Here is a 14,257-nt window from a genome sequence, read left to right as displayed (position 1 = left end):
GAATATAATGCTACTCATACTATTACAATTACTGAACTGTACACTGTGAACTCGCTCAACTAGTTGTTGATTCTCTGCTGCATGCCTTGCAGGACCTTAGGTATATACGGAGCTTGCACAGGGAGGAGCAGGTCGTTGTGGGCATGGATCGAGAATGCTTGTTAAACGTTTATGACATTACACACTTAATACTTATGTTTGGGTTTTTACATTTATGCTTCCGCTACACTTGATTATGTTGGTTTTGAAAACACCTTTCGTATTGTTGAATATCGATTACTACTTATTTACATGTTCAATATGATTGGTGGCTTGATCCTGGTCATGTCACGCCTCCAAGCGGTGGTAATCCGCGGGTGGATTTTGGGGGTGTGACAGATTGGTATCAGAGCCATTGGTTATAGAGAACTTGGTTTTAACATGGGAAAAACGTTTTTATTAAAACCAGACTATAACCAGAACAGTGCTCTCAACGATCCACAACGACGCTTCGCTCCACGTGCAAGACTCAACACCATAGGTGGTATGGTTTATACTTATATTGCCTGTTTACTAGTTTGCATAGTGCATTGTTTATGGTATGCTTAGTTAATGTAGTAGCATGTTGCCCTTATTAGCCCTAGTGTGCTCGCTTTGACACTCAACTGTTTATTTGAAACTTGACATGTAGTGATCAAATTCTTTTCCTGTTTTCTCCTCACCCCACTACGATAACTGTTTTATGCGTTCTATTTATCTATACGATTGTCTCGATATGACGTCCCCGTTACATCTAGAATTCAGATCTGACCCCCCCATACCTTCGGTTTGCACGTTGACATTCACGTAGACCAGAACCGGCCCAAACGAACTCGGATTTAGGAGAACAATATACCCACGCGTCCATGTTGACGAACCCCATCATCTCCACTAGTCGTTATCACCAGTTACACGTGTTTGGCGTTGTACCACTTGAAACCTTTCATCCAAAACTCTGTTTTGGACCAATGATATACTCACGTGACCATGATGCAACGAACCTCCCTTTCGTGTCGTGCTGCCATCTGTCATTACTGGAACTGTCTCTGGAAAACATAATAGTCAGCGAAATTCTTTGGTTATTTGTTGGATTTTTGTTTCACTCAATTCTTCGTATGAATGTCACAAACATCCTGTTTCTTCGATCCGCAACCGATATAACGAAATGCTAACAACCAAACCACGATTTCCACCGATCACAAGATCACCCTTACCCCCCCCCCCAAGCATTGTAAATTACAATTTTCGGGACGAAAATTTTTCCAAGTAGGGGATGATGTGACACCCGGCCTTCGCAGAGTGAACACAGGCTCCGTTAACTTATATATATATATATTCGCTTAAATTTCGAGGACGAAATTCCTGTAACATGGGGAGAATGTGACAACCCGTAACTTTGAGGTAAAAACCCGTTTGTTTCACTTTTATAAATCAAGTCAGATACTTATTTGATTTAATGAACTAATATTATATTTTATCCATATCGAGTCGAACTAATCTGAATCATTTGAACCATGACACAACTCGCGTAACCTAATGTTGATGAGGCTTGAACCGTAACTTGCTTAATATGTATTACATTAGTTACATGTAAACTATATTATTGTTATTAGTTTTCTTATTAGTAGTTGGTAAAAAAATTAATAATAATAACAATACATGTTAATATGGCTACCACTTTCACACCTCTACTCTTTTTACAATTCACGGCAACCACATAGGCCCATCTCCACTTTGCAATCCTTCTTTGACTTGCTGTTTGCGGCCCATATATCACAAACCGCCCCCACCCCCTTATTTTCATATATACGTAGGTGTATGTATATGTGCATAAAAAAAAAGAAACCAAAAGAAAACCCTAAACGGTTCCCTGTGGTGTGCAACGGCAGGAAGGCAGCCCCCTCCTTGTATCTTCCTTGTACCAACTCATGTGTACATCCCTGAAACCCTTTTTCCTTCTTACAAACACACACCTTCGGAAACAGTTAAGAAAGAGATAGATGAAGACGAGAGAAGAGGTGACGGAGATTGAGAGAGAGAGAACGGCGGAGGTATGTCGCCGACGGCGGCGACGTGTCGTCAATTTTCCGGCGGCTGCTAGTGAATGACGATGATGATGCTTGCTTTTGGCAGAAGGACCGTAGCAGCACACACACACCCTATCGTCTCTCGGTCAGTATCCGGTTACTATTTGTGTCTCCATGTTTTCTAAATGTAACTATTGGTATTAAATATTCATAAGGTTTGAAAGTTGTGTTAAGTTGTTTGAAATTAATTGAAAGAATGAGTAATGGTTGTTGATGTAATATGTATCGTGTTAATAGCTGATGCCCAGGATGATGATATGATTCATTTTACTAAATTGCCAAACACTTGAGTTGGATAATTAAATGTTGAGTTCTAGCGAAAGTTGTGATGAGGATGTTTAATCTGAATTATTAAGTTGCAAACTTGTTCGTTGTCGTTCAGAGACGTTTTGTGCACATTTGTGATTGATGAATTAAAGAGTAAATTGGAATATAGGTTTGTTAATTGTTTTAATATAAAGGATATCTAAATGTATTTGAAATAATCAATGCATTCGTGTATATGATGTTCTTTAATACACACTAGATGTTCTGGATGTTGATTTTAAATATTCTTAGAACGGACCGACATGCGGAACCGAGTATAGGTCGCTTGAATAAAATAATTGATAACTAAGGATTTGTATGATATTAACATTGTGATTATTCGTGTGGTGTGCTTTGTTAAAATAGTTAGGTTATGCTATAAACTAATTTCCATGACAAGCTAGTCTTAATATGATAAAACAATGTGCGACAGTAATTAGTACAAGTTACATAAGGTTTGGCCTAAAGTGGAATGTTTATTTGTTTGTATTAGTATTTTTCTAATCTAATAAGCTATGTCGCACACTCTCCTTACGAACAAGTCAATACTGCACATCGTACAAACTGTTTGTTAAGATGACCACACACTACCCAAGGGTCGCACACTACGAGTGGATCGCACACTGGGTAGTGAGCCGCACATTCACGAATGGGCCATACACGGTGTTGGGCCGCACATTAAAATACATCAGGCTTATTCTAGTGGGCTGCACACTAGAAGAGCCCTAATCTTTTAAAAGGTCACACACTCACTATTCCATATTATTATTTCATGATTCATGATTAACCGTTCTGTATATGGACTATTTAAGGTTAAGGTGTTATACAATAATTGATACTTGTACAACTATCTGCTAAATACGTGTTAGATACGTGTTATTAATACGTGATGTTACCTGCATAACAAACCTAATGAATGTTAATAACCATAATAGGGTATGGTTGACCAACGTAACACAAGTAATTGTCTGCCGTGCAAAGCAAAGGTGAGTTCACACAGCCAAGGCATGGGGTTCCCAGGGTGGGAATGGGATTTGGATGATTTATTCGTACATACTGAACTAATAGAACCTAATGATATGGTCCTCGGGTGAGGAAGAGTAATGATAAGATACGGTTAGACTAGTATACCAATTGAACTGATCTTCGCACACACGCCAGGGGTTGGCTGCGATATTATGACTAATCATTCGCACACATGCCTTGGGAAGGCCGCGAACTAAAGATACTAAAACTTCGCAAGTAATGCCAGGGTGGCCGCGATACAAATATACATAGTCTAGGATATTTGGGAGTATTTCCCCAAATCTTCGCATACATGCCGAGAGGCCCGCGATGGAAACTAATACGATACATGACTTAACGAACGAATATAATGCTACTCATACTATTACAATTACTGAACTGTACACTGTGAACTCGCTCAACTAGTTGTTGATTCTCTGCTGCATGCCTTGCAGGACCTTAGGTATATACGGAGCTTGCACAGGGAGGAGCAGGTCGTTGTGGGCATGGATCGAGAATGCTTGTTAAACGTTTATGACATTACACACTTAATACTTATGTTTGGGTTTTTACATTTATGCTTCCGCTACACTTGATTATGTTGGTTTTGAAAACACCTTTCGTATTGTTGAATATCGATTACTACTTATTTACATGTTCAATATGATTGGTGGCTTGATCCTGGTCATGTCACGCCTCCAAGCGGTGGTAATCCGCGGGTGGATTTTGGGGGTGTGACATCAGATGAGGTTGTTGTTGAAGTGGTAGAAGTTGTATTAGATGAGACTGGACTGTTGTTGTTGGATCTTGATGAGCTTCCTTAACTATTGCTGCCTTCTCTATTATTTGGTTTTCGACATTCTCTTGCATAATGACCATAGGTGCCACAGTTGTAGCATTTAACTTTGGTCATGTCAATCCCCATTTGTGTCTTTATGTTACCACCAATGAAGCTTTTTCCTGTTCACTGAAGAAATTTCTTTGCTCTTCTTACCAGCAACGCCATACTTAATTGTAAATTCAGCTCTTCTAATTCATCTTGATCGATTTGATCATGATCTTCATCGAGAGTCGATGGTTCAACTAATTTTCCAAGTGTGAAATTCTCGAATGCTGTCATGAACGATGAAACAAGTGCCATATTTTCTTCTATGAGCTTAAGACTATGCGAGTCGATTTTATGAACATTCAAGCTTGGTTCACTTGGCCTAGCACTTGACGATGGCGTTCCATGAGATGTAAGAATTCCACCAATGGTAATTTCACTATTGCTACCAATGACAAAGGCACTATGGTTTGCAGGATCTCCTTGAGAAGTTTCTGAAATGAAAACAACACCTGAATTGCTTCCCTTTTCAATTTGCTTTGCATGGTACAAAGCAGGATCTTGTAACTTCTCGAAATCAGAGTCTTGATCATCTAAGGTCCATGCATAACCTTTCATCTTCTGGACTGCTTGATCAAGAGTCAATTCTTCATATTGAGCACTCTCTTTGATTAAGGCAGAAAACATATTCCACTGTTTTGGTAAACAATTCACAAACTTTTCCACCTTTTTGAACTCGGTATACAATCCCGGTTGGCTTCGATTTAATTCACTTAACAAATGGTATAATCTATTTACCAGATCATCCAACGATTCACCTTTCTTAGCTTTAAAGACTAAGAATTGAGTTTTCAGTCGATCAAGTGTCCGTTTCTTGAATAACTCATTTCCTTCATACCTGTCGTTCAAACTGTCCCACAATTCCTTTGACGAGTTTTTGTTACTGAAAGTGTGTAAGATAGATTGTGGTAACGACATCGTAATCAAGGACATTGCCTTCTCTTCGCATTTGTAATATTTTCTTTCATCATCAGTTAAAGCTAGATAACCTGTGATTGTCAAAGTTCGAGCAGGTTGCCCGCCAATACCTGACGTCATACATAACCACAGTTTTAAATCTTTCGCTTTGATGTATCTTTCAAACCATATCTTCCATTCCGGATAATCTAACTTGTTCAACAACACCGGAGGTTTATCACTGCTTCCGACTTTGTTGTTGTGTCGAATACTTTGAACAACGGTGTTCAAATTGTTTTCCATCTTCACTGTGTCTTTGTTTCACAAACTATTAACACTTTCCACAGTTACTGATGAAAACTTAACAATCCAACAAGTACTGACCAAAATCACAAGTTCTGACACTTTCTGAAACCCTAAGTGATAAGTGCGGACATAATGTTTTGACTACAAGTGCGGATGAAGTAGTATTAGATAAGTGCGGACTGAGAGATAAAGAACAAGTTCGGACAAGTGAAATACCAAACAAGTCCAGACAGGTTTAGAATCAAGTGCAGATGACTATCAAGACTCACAAGTGCGGATGGCTCAATAAGTACGGATAATGATTGTTAAGGGCGGACACAATTTATTTTGACAAGTGCGGACATGATTTGCTCTGACAAGTGCAGACTAAAGTTAAACCCTAAGTGCAGACTGAATTGATGAATTAAATGCAGACAATATCAAAACCAATTAAATGCGGACAGGTTTGTAGAAACCCTAAGTTCGGACCTAAGAAGAAACAACAAGTGCGGACATGAATGATTAACCTAAGTGCGGCCATATATGATAAAGAACAAGTGCGGACCAAAGAACAAGTGCGGACCTGGTTCAACAATATATGTGCTGACTATGTCTTTTAAAGATAAGTGCGGGTAAGGGTTTTTATGTGCGGACAAGATTTGTGATTCACAAGTTCGGATGAGTCTGATTGAATGCGCACAAGTTCAAGAGAATTAAAAGTGCTGACAATCAAATTTGGACAAAACCACAAGTACGGACAATGGTTTATCCAAATTCGCACAAACCAGTTGTTCTCTGAACTTATTTCCCAAGTGTGACTACACACTAGGTCATCAATAACTTTAAAGGAACAAATACGGACAATCAACAATCCCAAAATATATCTGAACACAAATGATTGCTTACCTCATCAATCTTCTTAAAAAACACAGAGAATTTGAAGCAAAACTTTAGATCTGACACAATCTGAGTAAAATCTCAACAATCAAATCAAGCACAAACACTCACAACTAAACCCTAATCACCATCCATGATGAAAAATCAAGAAACACATGAAGAATCCATGAAAAACATGAGAAATGTTTGAGAAAACCCTAGAAACTTGAAAACCCACTAGAATGAACAAAACCAAACAAAATATTACCTCCAACACAAAGTCTACAGTGGTAAGAGCACTCTCTATATAGAGCCTGCTCTGATACCACTTGTAAGGTTGTCTTCCTTCAACAAACACATGAACCGGACCGATCGAACACACACGCGATGTGCGGAAACCACTGCGTGTCTCGCGCCGCAATGTAGAGCTTGTACAAAAGGTGTAGAAGATGAGAGAACAGTGAATACACAGAGTATTCACAATCAACAATCACACACAGTGAATCAAGAACACTTCGGACATACATGAAAAGTTTAAGTACTGACAACAAATCCTCTAAATTTGGACAACCTTGCAAGAACTACAAGTTCTTACACCTCCAAAATAACAAATTCGAACATGGGTGCAAGAATTACAAGTTCTGACAAGCTAATCCTCTAAATTCGAACAGTAATGAGAACTTATAAGATTTGACATACTAAGACTCACAAATTCGAACCCCCCATACCTATATAATGTCCGAATTTGTTAGATGTCTTTCAACAATTCTCAAAACAAGTCCCGAAGTATCGAACTTTGGCAGGATCCAGCATCTATCAACTTGAAGTGCACTTACAAAAAGTTGTCTAATTACCATCACCTTTAGTTAAAAGTGGAGCATATATCTTAACTCTTTTGGCAAATAAAAAATCAGGAATGTCAAAAGTTGAATTTCACAGCTACCTCTCCTGAGTGCACTTTTCTTTCTTACCTTTTGAACTTCTTTTTTGTATGATTCTAAAGCAGGATTTCATACGCATCAAATGATTCTAGAGGGATCAGAATCATTACTAGTTTTAACTTTGGAAATATGCAGGAAAAAAATAATATTTACAAGTGCAGGTTCTTAATAAATTTATAATTCCATTTATATAAAGCATACTATGTGTTTTCATCAAACACATGTGAACAGATTAATGAAACTACATTCATAATCTAAGACTAATAATAATCATAATAGTCTTGAATGACAATCTTCCTTACCACCACTAGAGTCTGAAGGCTGAAGCTAATAAAATGCTATGTAAATACTATAAATATAATACATAATCCAGTTCGATAATAGATCATTACTACTGCTCTTATGTCTTGAGCCAACCTTATTTCTTCAGATAAATTGTCCCCACAAACACTACCAGTGTTAACTAGAATTGATTTAAGAAAGTAGCTGATAGGGTTTCAGCAGTGGAATGAGGGAGCCACTTAGGTGGAGGGACATGACCTCATTGGTGGAGCCCACAAGCTTGCCACCTATGAATACAGCTGGCACAAGTGAGCTACACCCTTTTTTAAGAAGAGCTTTCTCCATCTCCCTTCCTTCAGGATCTTGATCTATTTCATAAACTATAGGGTTGACCCTAAGTTCTTGGAACAGAACAGTGACAGCATAACACAAACAACATGTGCTCTTTGTGAAAATCACAACTCCATTGTGTGATGTCAATGATTGTATCTTCTCCATCTCAGTTGATCAAAATCCAAATTAGATTGTGATCACACCGTAGGAATTTTAACGCTAACCAAGCAGAAGCAGTGGTATTTGCTTGAAGTTTGAGGTTTCCGTGCTACATCTATTTATATATAAAACTAGTAACATCGAACTCCTTTTCTTCGAACAAGAAAATCAAAAGAAAATATGCTTGAAAGCTACCAAAGGTATCTTTTGAAAGATAGATACCGAATTCCCTAACAAGTTGAACACATATATTCTTTTTGAAATTGCATTAATTCGGTCAAATGTACTTGTTACAATTAAGCAAGTTAAGGTGTTTGAACAACGTGGGTAAATCGTAGACCGTGGGTTTTAGTCTTCCACATTCTATGGGCCTGAGGACTTGATGAAAGTGCAAAAGGGCTGGTCAATATTGGTTCAAACAGATTCCTTTAATCAATTTATAAATAATTAAGCGAATGCATATATTCTGAGGGTAAAAAGATTGGGAATGTGATTGCTTTCAGTGGGTGATCAATGTATGATTCTTTATAATGCATAACCAACTCGGTTAAATTCGTTCAAACATGCGAAGTCTGTTATTGTGACATTTTGATCTCATAGTTTTAAGCTCGGTGACTTTAAACTAAAAAATGATTTGTATTGACAACTCAAACTTAACAGTTTTCCATAGTTAACAGAAATTGGACATGTCAATGTTAGAGACGAAAAGACAAAAGAAAAGCTGATATACCAATATTTGCAATCAGGCAAACATCAGGATGATTATGCTCCTACAAGTAAATATCTAGTGACTGAATAAAATAAAGCCGGCAGGTCATGTGTGTGCTGGAAGCAGTCAAGTCTGGTAGTTTTTTGAATTTCAAATAAAGGAGCTGTTAGTGAATTCAGTTGTTACAGTTAGTACCTCTACCTAGATATAAGCCTTCAAATCTTCTATTGAGTGTTTGAGGTGTCTGTCCTTCTCTACAAGGACCCCTGATTAAAGTACAAAAATACGGTAACGAAAACAGAACATGATGTAGAGATCTTGACTAGATTCGCATTGTAACCGAGTATCCAAATAGAGTACTACCCGTTGAAACTGGTTCGGATGAATAAAGCAACATAAATTGTGAAGACTTACCATGAAGACTTTTTGTTCTTTGCATGCTTTTTGTGTGCTTCATCATTAGCCGCCTCTCAGAGTTTCACAAATTTTGTTGGACCCATAGTGGCCCATGCAAATCAAATCCAAAAAAGTCATGTATTGGACAGCTGCTCACATGGCCCAATTTTAAAGCTCAGGGTCCACCAGCCCATTTTATAGGACAAAATGAAGAATTAAAACTAGGTCCTTTCTGTACCGACCTTGTTTACCTGTTCCCTGACTTACCTTTTAATTCCATTCATCAATTTGCTATTTTCAAAGCTTTTTAGATCAGGTTAGCTTAAGCCCATGTCACATAAAAAATGGTGGGATGGGCTGACTGATGAAAGAAACAAGGGTCATTAAACTTAACGGAATGAAAATAGCCATTCAAGACTTCAAGTCTTGCGATTCAGCTACATCAGTTACTGTCACCTACCTACTTTCCACTGTTTAAGTATTGTTTGGTGATCCGGTTGATCTGTAATCTTCGGAACTAAATGATTGGTACCAGACAATGATCTTTGGTGGTGACTCAGTCATCGATTTCGTTCTTTCGTTCTCAGTACTGCTTAATAGATTTTGGTCTTCTGTACTGATATTATCATAATGATTTTGGTCTTTGGTACAAAGTTGCCTTGCATTGTGATAATAGGTGAATTGAAGAAAAGAAGATACAGAGAAGAGTAATCAACCAACTAACTTCTCATTCACTACTAACAGTCTTTTTATATAGTTGGTTAACTAACTATAACTACCTAACCACTTCTCATAACAGACACCCTACACTATGACTAAATGACACAGAAGTCCCTGAACTCTACACTTTCACACATTTACACCCTTAGCCCCTTTTACTCATAACAATACTTCCCCCTATAACATTTTTTGACCTCAAAAAATAAAGTCAGGAAACCGAATTTGTAAATCTTCTAAGTTCTCCCATGTTGCTTCAGTGATAGGAAGACTATCCCATTGAATCAACCCTTTGGCTAAGCCCTATTTCCCCTTCTCACCATCTTCCTTTCCAATACTTGCAAAGGTTTAAACAAAAACCTTGGATTCTGAGGTAAGGGTGTAGTCTGTCCAACATTTCCCCTGGCCAACTTAAGTAAAGACACATGGAACACTGGATGTACTTGAGCATCATCCGGTAAATCCAGTTTATAAGCGACTGCCCCTATCCTCTCTATGATCATGAAGGGACCGAAGTACTTAGGTCCCAGCTTGTTGAAATGAGAGGATCTTAGTGTAGACTGACCATACAGATGTAGTTTAACATAAACATGATCTCCTACCTTGAATTCCCTTCCACTTCTGTGACTGTCAGCCGCCTGTTTCATCCTATTTTGTGCTCTTGACAAAGCAAATTTCAGCAGCTTAATAGTTTCCTCTCTATCTATCAATGCTTCATTGACTGCTGCCACTCGTACATCTTTTGGCACATAAGGGACAAATAATGGTGGTGGATACCCATACAAAGCCTAGAAAGGAGTCATTCCCAGTGTAGTATGGAAATTAGTATTATACCAAAATTCAGCCAAGGACAGCCATTTCACCCATGTTGTAGGCTTGTCCATAACCATGCACCTGAGGTATGATTCTAAACACCTATTCACCACTTCAGTCTGCCCGTCTGTTTGTGGGTGATAGGCAGTGGAAAAATTCAGCTCAATACCTTGCAATGCTGTGAATTCTCTCCAGAATTGACTGATAAAAATAGGATCCCTGTCCGATACTATGGAATCTGGACAACCATGTAATTTGAATACCTGGTCAAGAAAAACTTGAGCTACTTGAGCTGCAGAAAACGGATGTGTCAACGCCATGAAATGACTATACTTTGTAAGTCTGTCCACCACTACTAAAATTACATCTTTTCCCTGTGACTTTGGTAACCCCCCAATGAAATCCATAGAAATTCCAGAAAACACATCATTAGGGACTGGTAATGGTTGTAGCAACCCTGGAGATGCCACCGTCTCATTCTTAGCTTTTTGGCATACAACACACTGTCTTATAACATTTCTCACCTGCTTATACAGCCCTTTCCAAGTAAACAGGGACCGGATTCTCTGAATAGTTCCATGAATACCTAAGTGCCCTCCCACAGCACTACTACTGTGACATAACAAAATAATATATTTTTGCAAATTTACATCTTTACCTACTGCAATCTTCCCCTTCTTAAACAACACCTGATCATTCCAACTATACTTAGGATGTGCCTGCCCGGCTAATAAACTCTCCTTGATACTTTTAAGCTCAACATCTGAGTCCCAAGTCAGTCGAACTTTATCCCATATAGCAGGATCAAAAGTGTTGACCGTGTAGGTCCCGATTCTCAGAGGATCGATACACGAAACCAAATCCTTGTTTATCACAAACACGGTCACGAGTGCAGAATCCCCGTGACAATGCCAAACCAAACACAAATAATGTTAACAAACACAAAGTAACCAATGAATCACAGTCAATTGATTAGATGAGAACAAGGATCAAACAGATACACACAATGTTTGACACTAAACTTTCAGACAGGGTATGCTCTCATGGTTTCACACTGAAACTATGATGTGTTTATATAGGTAGCCCAGGCCCAACAGTGACGAAACATCAACTGGGCTTGACGAAACTTGAATTGGGCCCGACGAAACATCACAGTTGACGAAACTCTAGGAGTTTCGTCACTGTTCATAGCGAAACCTTGAGTTTATGACCAAAGGGAGTTTCGTCATGTATGTGCTCGATAAAACTTGGGAGTTTCGTCGAGGGCTGCAAAATCTCTTTGGCTTGGGAGTTTCGTTAGTTTGCAGCAGACATCATAAACACATAAACATGCATTAACCCATAACATGCAACATGCATTGTTCATTTAACATTACAAAACGTCTGAGACAAATGTGTCGGACACATAGAAGGATAGGAGGATATCCAACTAAGGTCGACGACGAATACAGACTCGATAACATAAAAGACCGTACAAAATACATCGTTACATAAAAGACAAGTGGCAGACACCAAAATATGTATCAACCAACTCCCCCTTGTCTGTTACTGTCTTCGGTCTTTAATCTTCAGTGTTTTAGCGTCCAGGTGCTTCCAGCATGAATTCCTCGGTAAAAGCAGTAACAAGCGACGCGCTGAAATCGCAACGGTTGATGCGCATCCTTGTTATCATAGAATATATCATGCCGGAACAGCTTGCTGATGTCGTTCGCCGACATATTCACGATCCACATCGGATCTATCATCCAAAAATTTTCACGATCGCCATTAAATACAATCACCGCTTCATGAGTATCCGGATCGTAGCACCATAGCCTCATATCATCAAGAAAGTTCTATTTCATCAGCATCAAAGGAATCTTATCCATAACCTTCGCGGGCTGATAAACAAGCTTGTATCGCGCCCTATTGGTTGCGTATTGGTTGCTGGATCCAAAGTGAACTTGATTTGTTGATAGATGGGGAACTGAGGCTTGAACAACTCGTTTTTCCAGCCTGTCCTTTTGTTGAACTTTATTTTATGAGCGAACAACGTAGCTCCTTTGAAGTTTGAACGATTAACAAGCTCAAAGCTTCGTCAAAGCTGCAACGTTGTAAAATGGTAAGGACAAAATGCTCAGAAGCGAACGGAAATATTGAATACCAAATTCACGCTTGATGGCAACGCAGTGAATTTCCTTGACGAACATCCAGCTCAGAATTCTCCCATGAGGCTTGACCTTTTCAAACTGTAGAAAATCAACTTGTGCTTCCGACGGTGTAGGCTTTTCAACCTTTTACAAGAAACGTTTTCTCCATTCCTCGAATGAATTAGTCGGATTATCAGAAGACGCCCGATTCTTTAATTGTTCATCAATGTCTTCCTGATTCTCTTTCATCCATTCTTCATCAAATGGATCAAACTCCATTCCGCCGGCACGAACATAAGTTGTTTTACTGGATTCACCTTCAAACACAATCTCTTCAATGTTTTCAACATTTTCAGTCTCTGGTTCAACCGACATTTTATCAATTTCAGCATCATCAATTTCTTTCATCGCATTCAAAGCTAACAACTGCTCATGCGACAGATCAGAAGCAATCTCTCCCTCATTTAGAATTTCTCCAGTGATAGGATGAACAGCCTGCAAAGCAAGATCAGCTGTACTAGGAACTGAAGATGTACCAGGTAGAGAGCTTTCGATGACAGAACTGCTTTCAAGCTGTTGTATTTCTTCAACGGTTCCATTGGAGGTTCCTTGAGCAGATCCAAGCTGTGAAGGTGTGAAGACAATCAATTGTGAAGAGGTAGTTGCTGGCGGTTGCTCTGATGTGGCAGAAGGGTCGGGGTTCCCTTAATCTTCAGGATCATCATCCTTTTTCTTCAACACTTCTTGTTGCTTACATCGATCATTCCACAGAATATTGACCCGCTTTCTAACAATCTCAGAGCTTTCAGTTATTTTCTTGACCCCATCAGCTATTGTGGTGTTTCGAGAATCGTACCACTCCTTCATATAATCATGCCTTTCTTTGAGGGACTCTACCAACTTCTGAAGTTTAGAGTTGCTTTCTTTCATGCGGTTCATTTCGATACCACGAGTATTATCCGCCGCACGCATCTGTTTCAACTGTCGCTCTCTTACTTCATCTGCAGCTTTCAAACTAGCATTTTCTTCCTTTAATTGCTCTATTTCAGCTTGCTGGCGAGTGATTTCTACTTGCTGACGAACAACAGTGGAGTTTAAGTTGTTTATCTCCAACTGTTGTTTGATCAAGTCGCCTCGTGTAACTTTCATTACTTCCGAATGCCTATTGATTTGCCCTGTAGCAGCTTGCAGTTGAGAGAATAGGAAGTCTACCTTTTCGTCAGGCTGCATCTGTGAGAATCTACTCTTTCTGGGCTCTGAGGCTGGCTGTGAAGTTGTTGCAAGAATGGTTGACGCTATGGAAGGAGCAGGTTCTTGAGGGGTCACTGTAGGAGTTTCAGGAGTTGAACTCACTACAGGAGCTGGTTCGGTAGACCTTGGAGGAGATGGAACCATTTCCGAAGCTTCAGCGGCCGTGA

The 14,257-nt window shown here is 39.1% G+C and overlaps 1 protein-coding gene across 1 annotated transcript; it reads right to left on the bottom strand.

The window, feature by feature from the left end:
* Positions 1 to 7,463: 7,463 nt before the first annotated feature.
* Positions 7,464 to 8,199, bottom strand: LOC110934627 (glutaredoxin-C13). The gene has a single exon (XM_022177536.2). It carries the CDS (start codon positions 8,079 to 8,081, stop codon positions 7,776 to 7,778), a length of 306 nt encoding a protein of 101 aa, XP_022033228.1. The 5' UTR covers positions 8,082 to 8,199; the 3' UTR covers positions 7,464 to 7,775.
* Between the last annotated feature and the right edge of the window lie 6,058 nt (positions 8,200 to 14,257).

The sequence above is a fragment of the Helianthus annuus genome, chromosome 1, assembly GCF_002127325.2.
Source record: "Helianthus annuus cultivar XRQ/B chromosome 1, HanXRQr2.0-SUNRISE, whole genome shotgun sequence".
NCBI classification, from domain to species: domain Eukaryota; kingdom Viridiplantae; phylum Streptophyta; class Magnoliopsida; order Asterales; family Asteraceae; genus Helianthus; species Helianthus annuus.
Note: the sequence above shows the minus strand (reverse complement) of the source record. Positions and strands in the feature narration are given on the sequence as shown.

Excerpts from the sequence above, each read along its gene's own strand:
- LOC110934627 (XM_022177536.2), bottom strand. The coding sequence starts at position 8,081 with ATGGAGAAGATACAATCATTGACATCACACAATGGAGTTGTGATTTTC.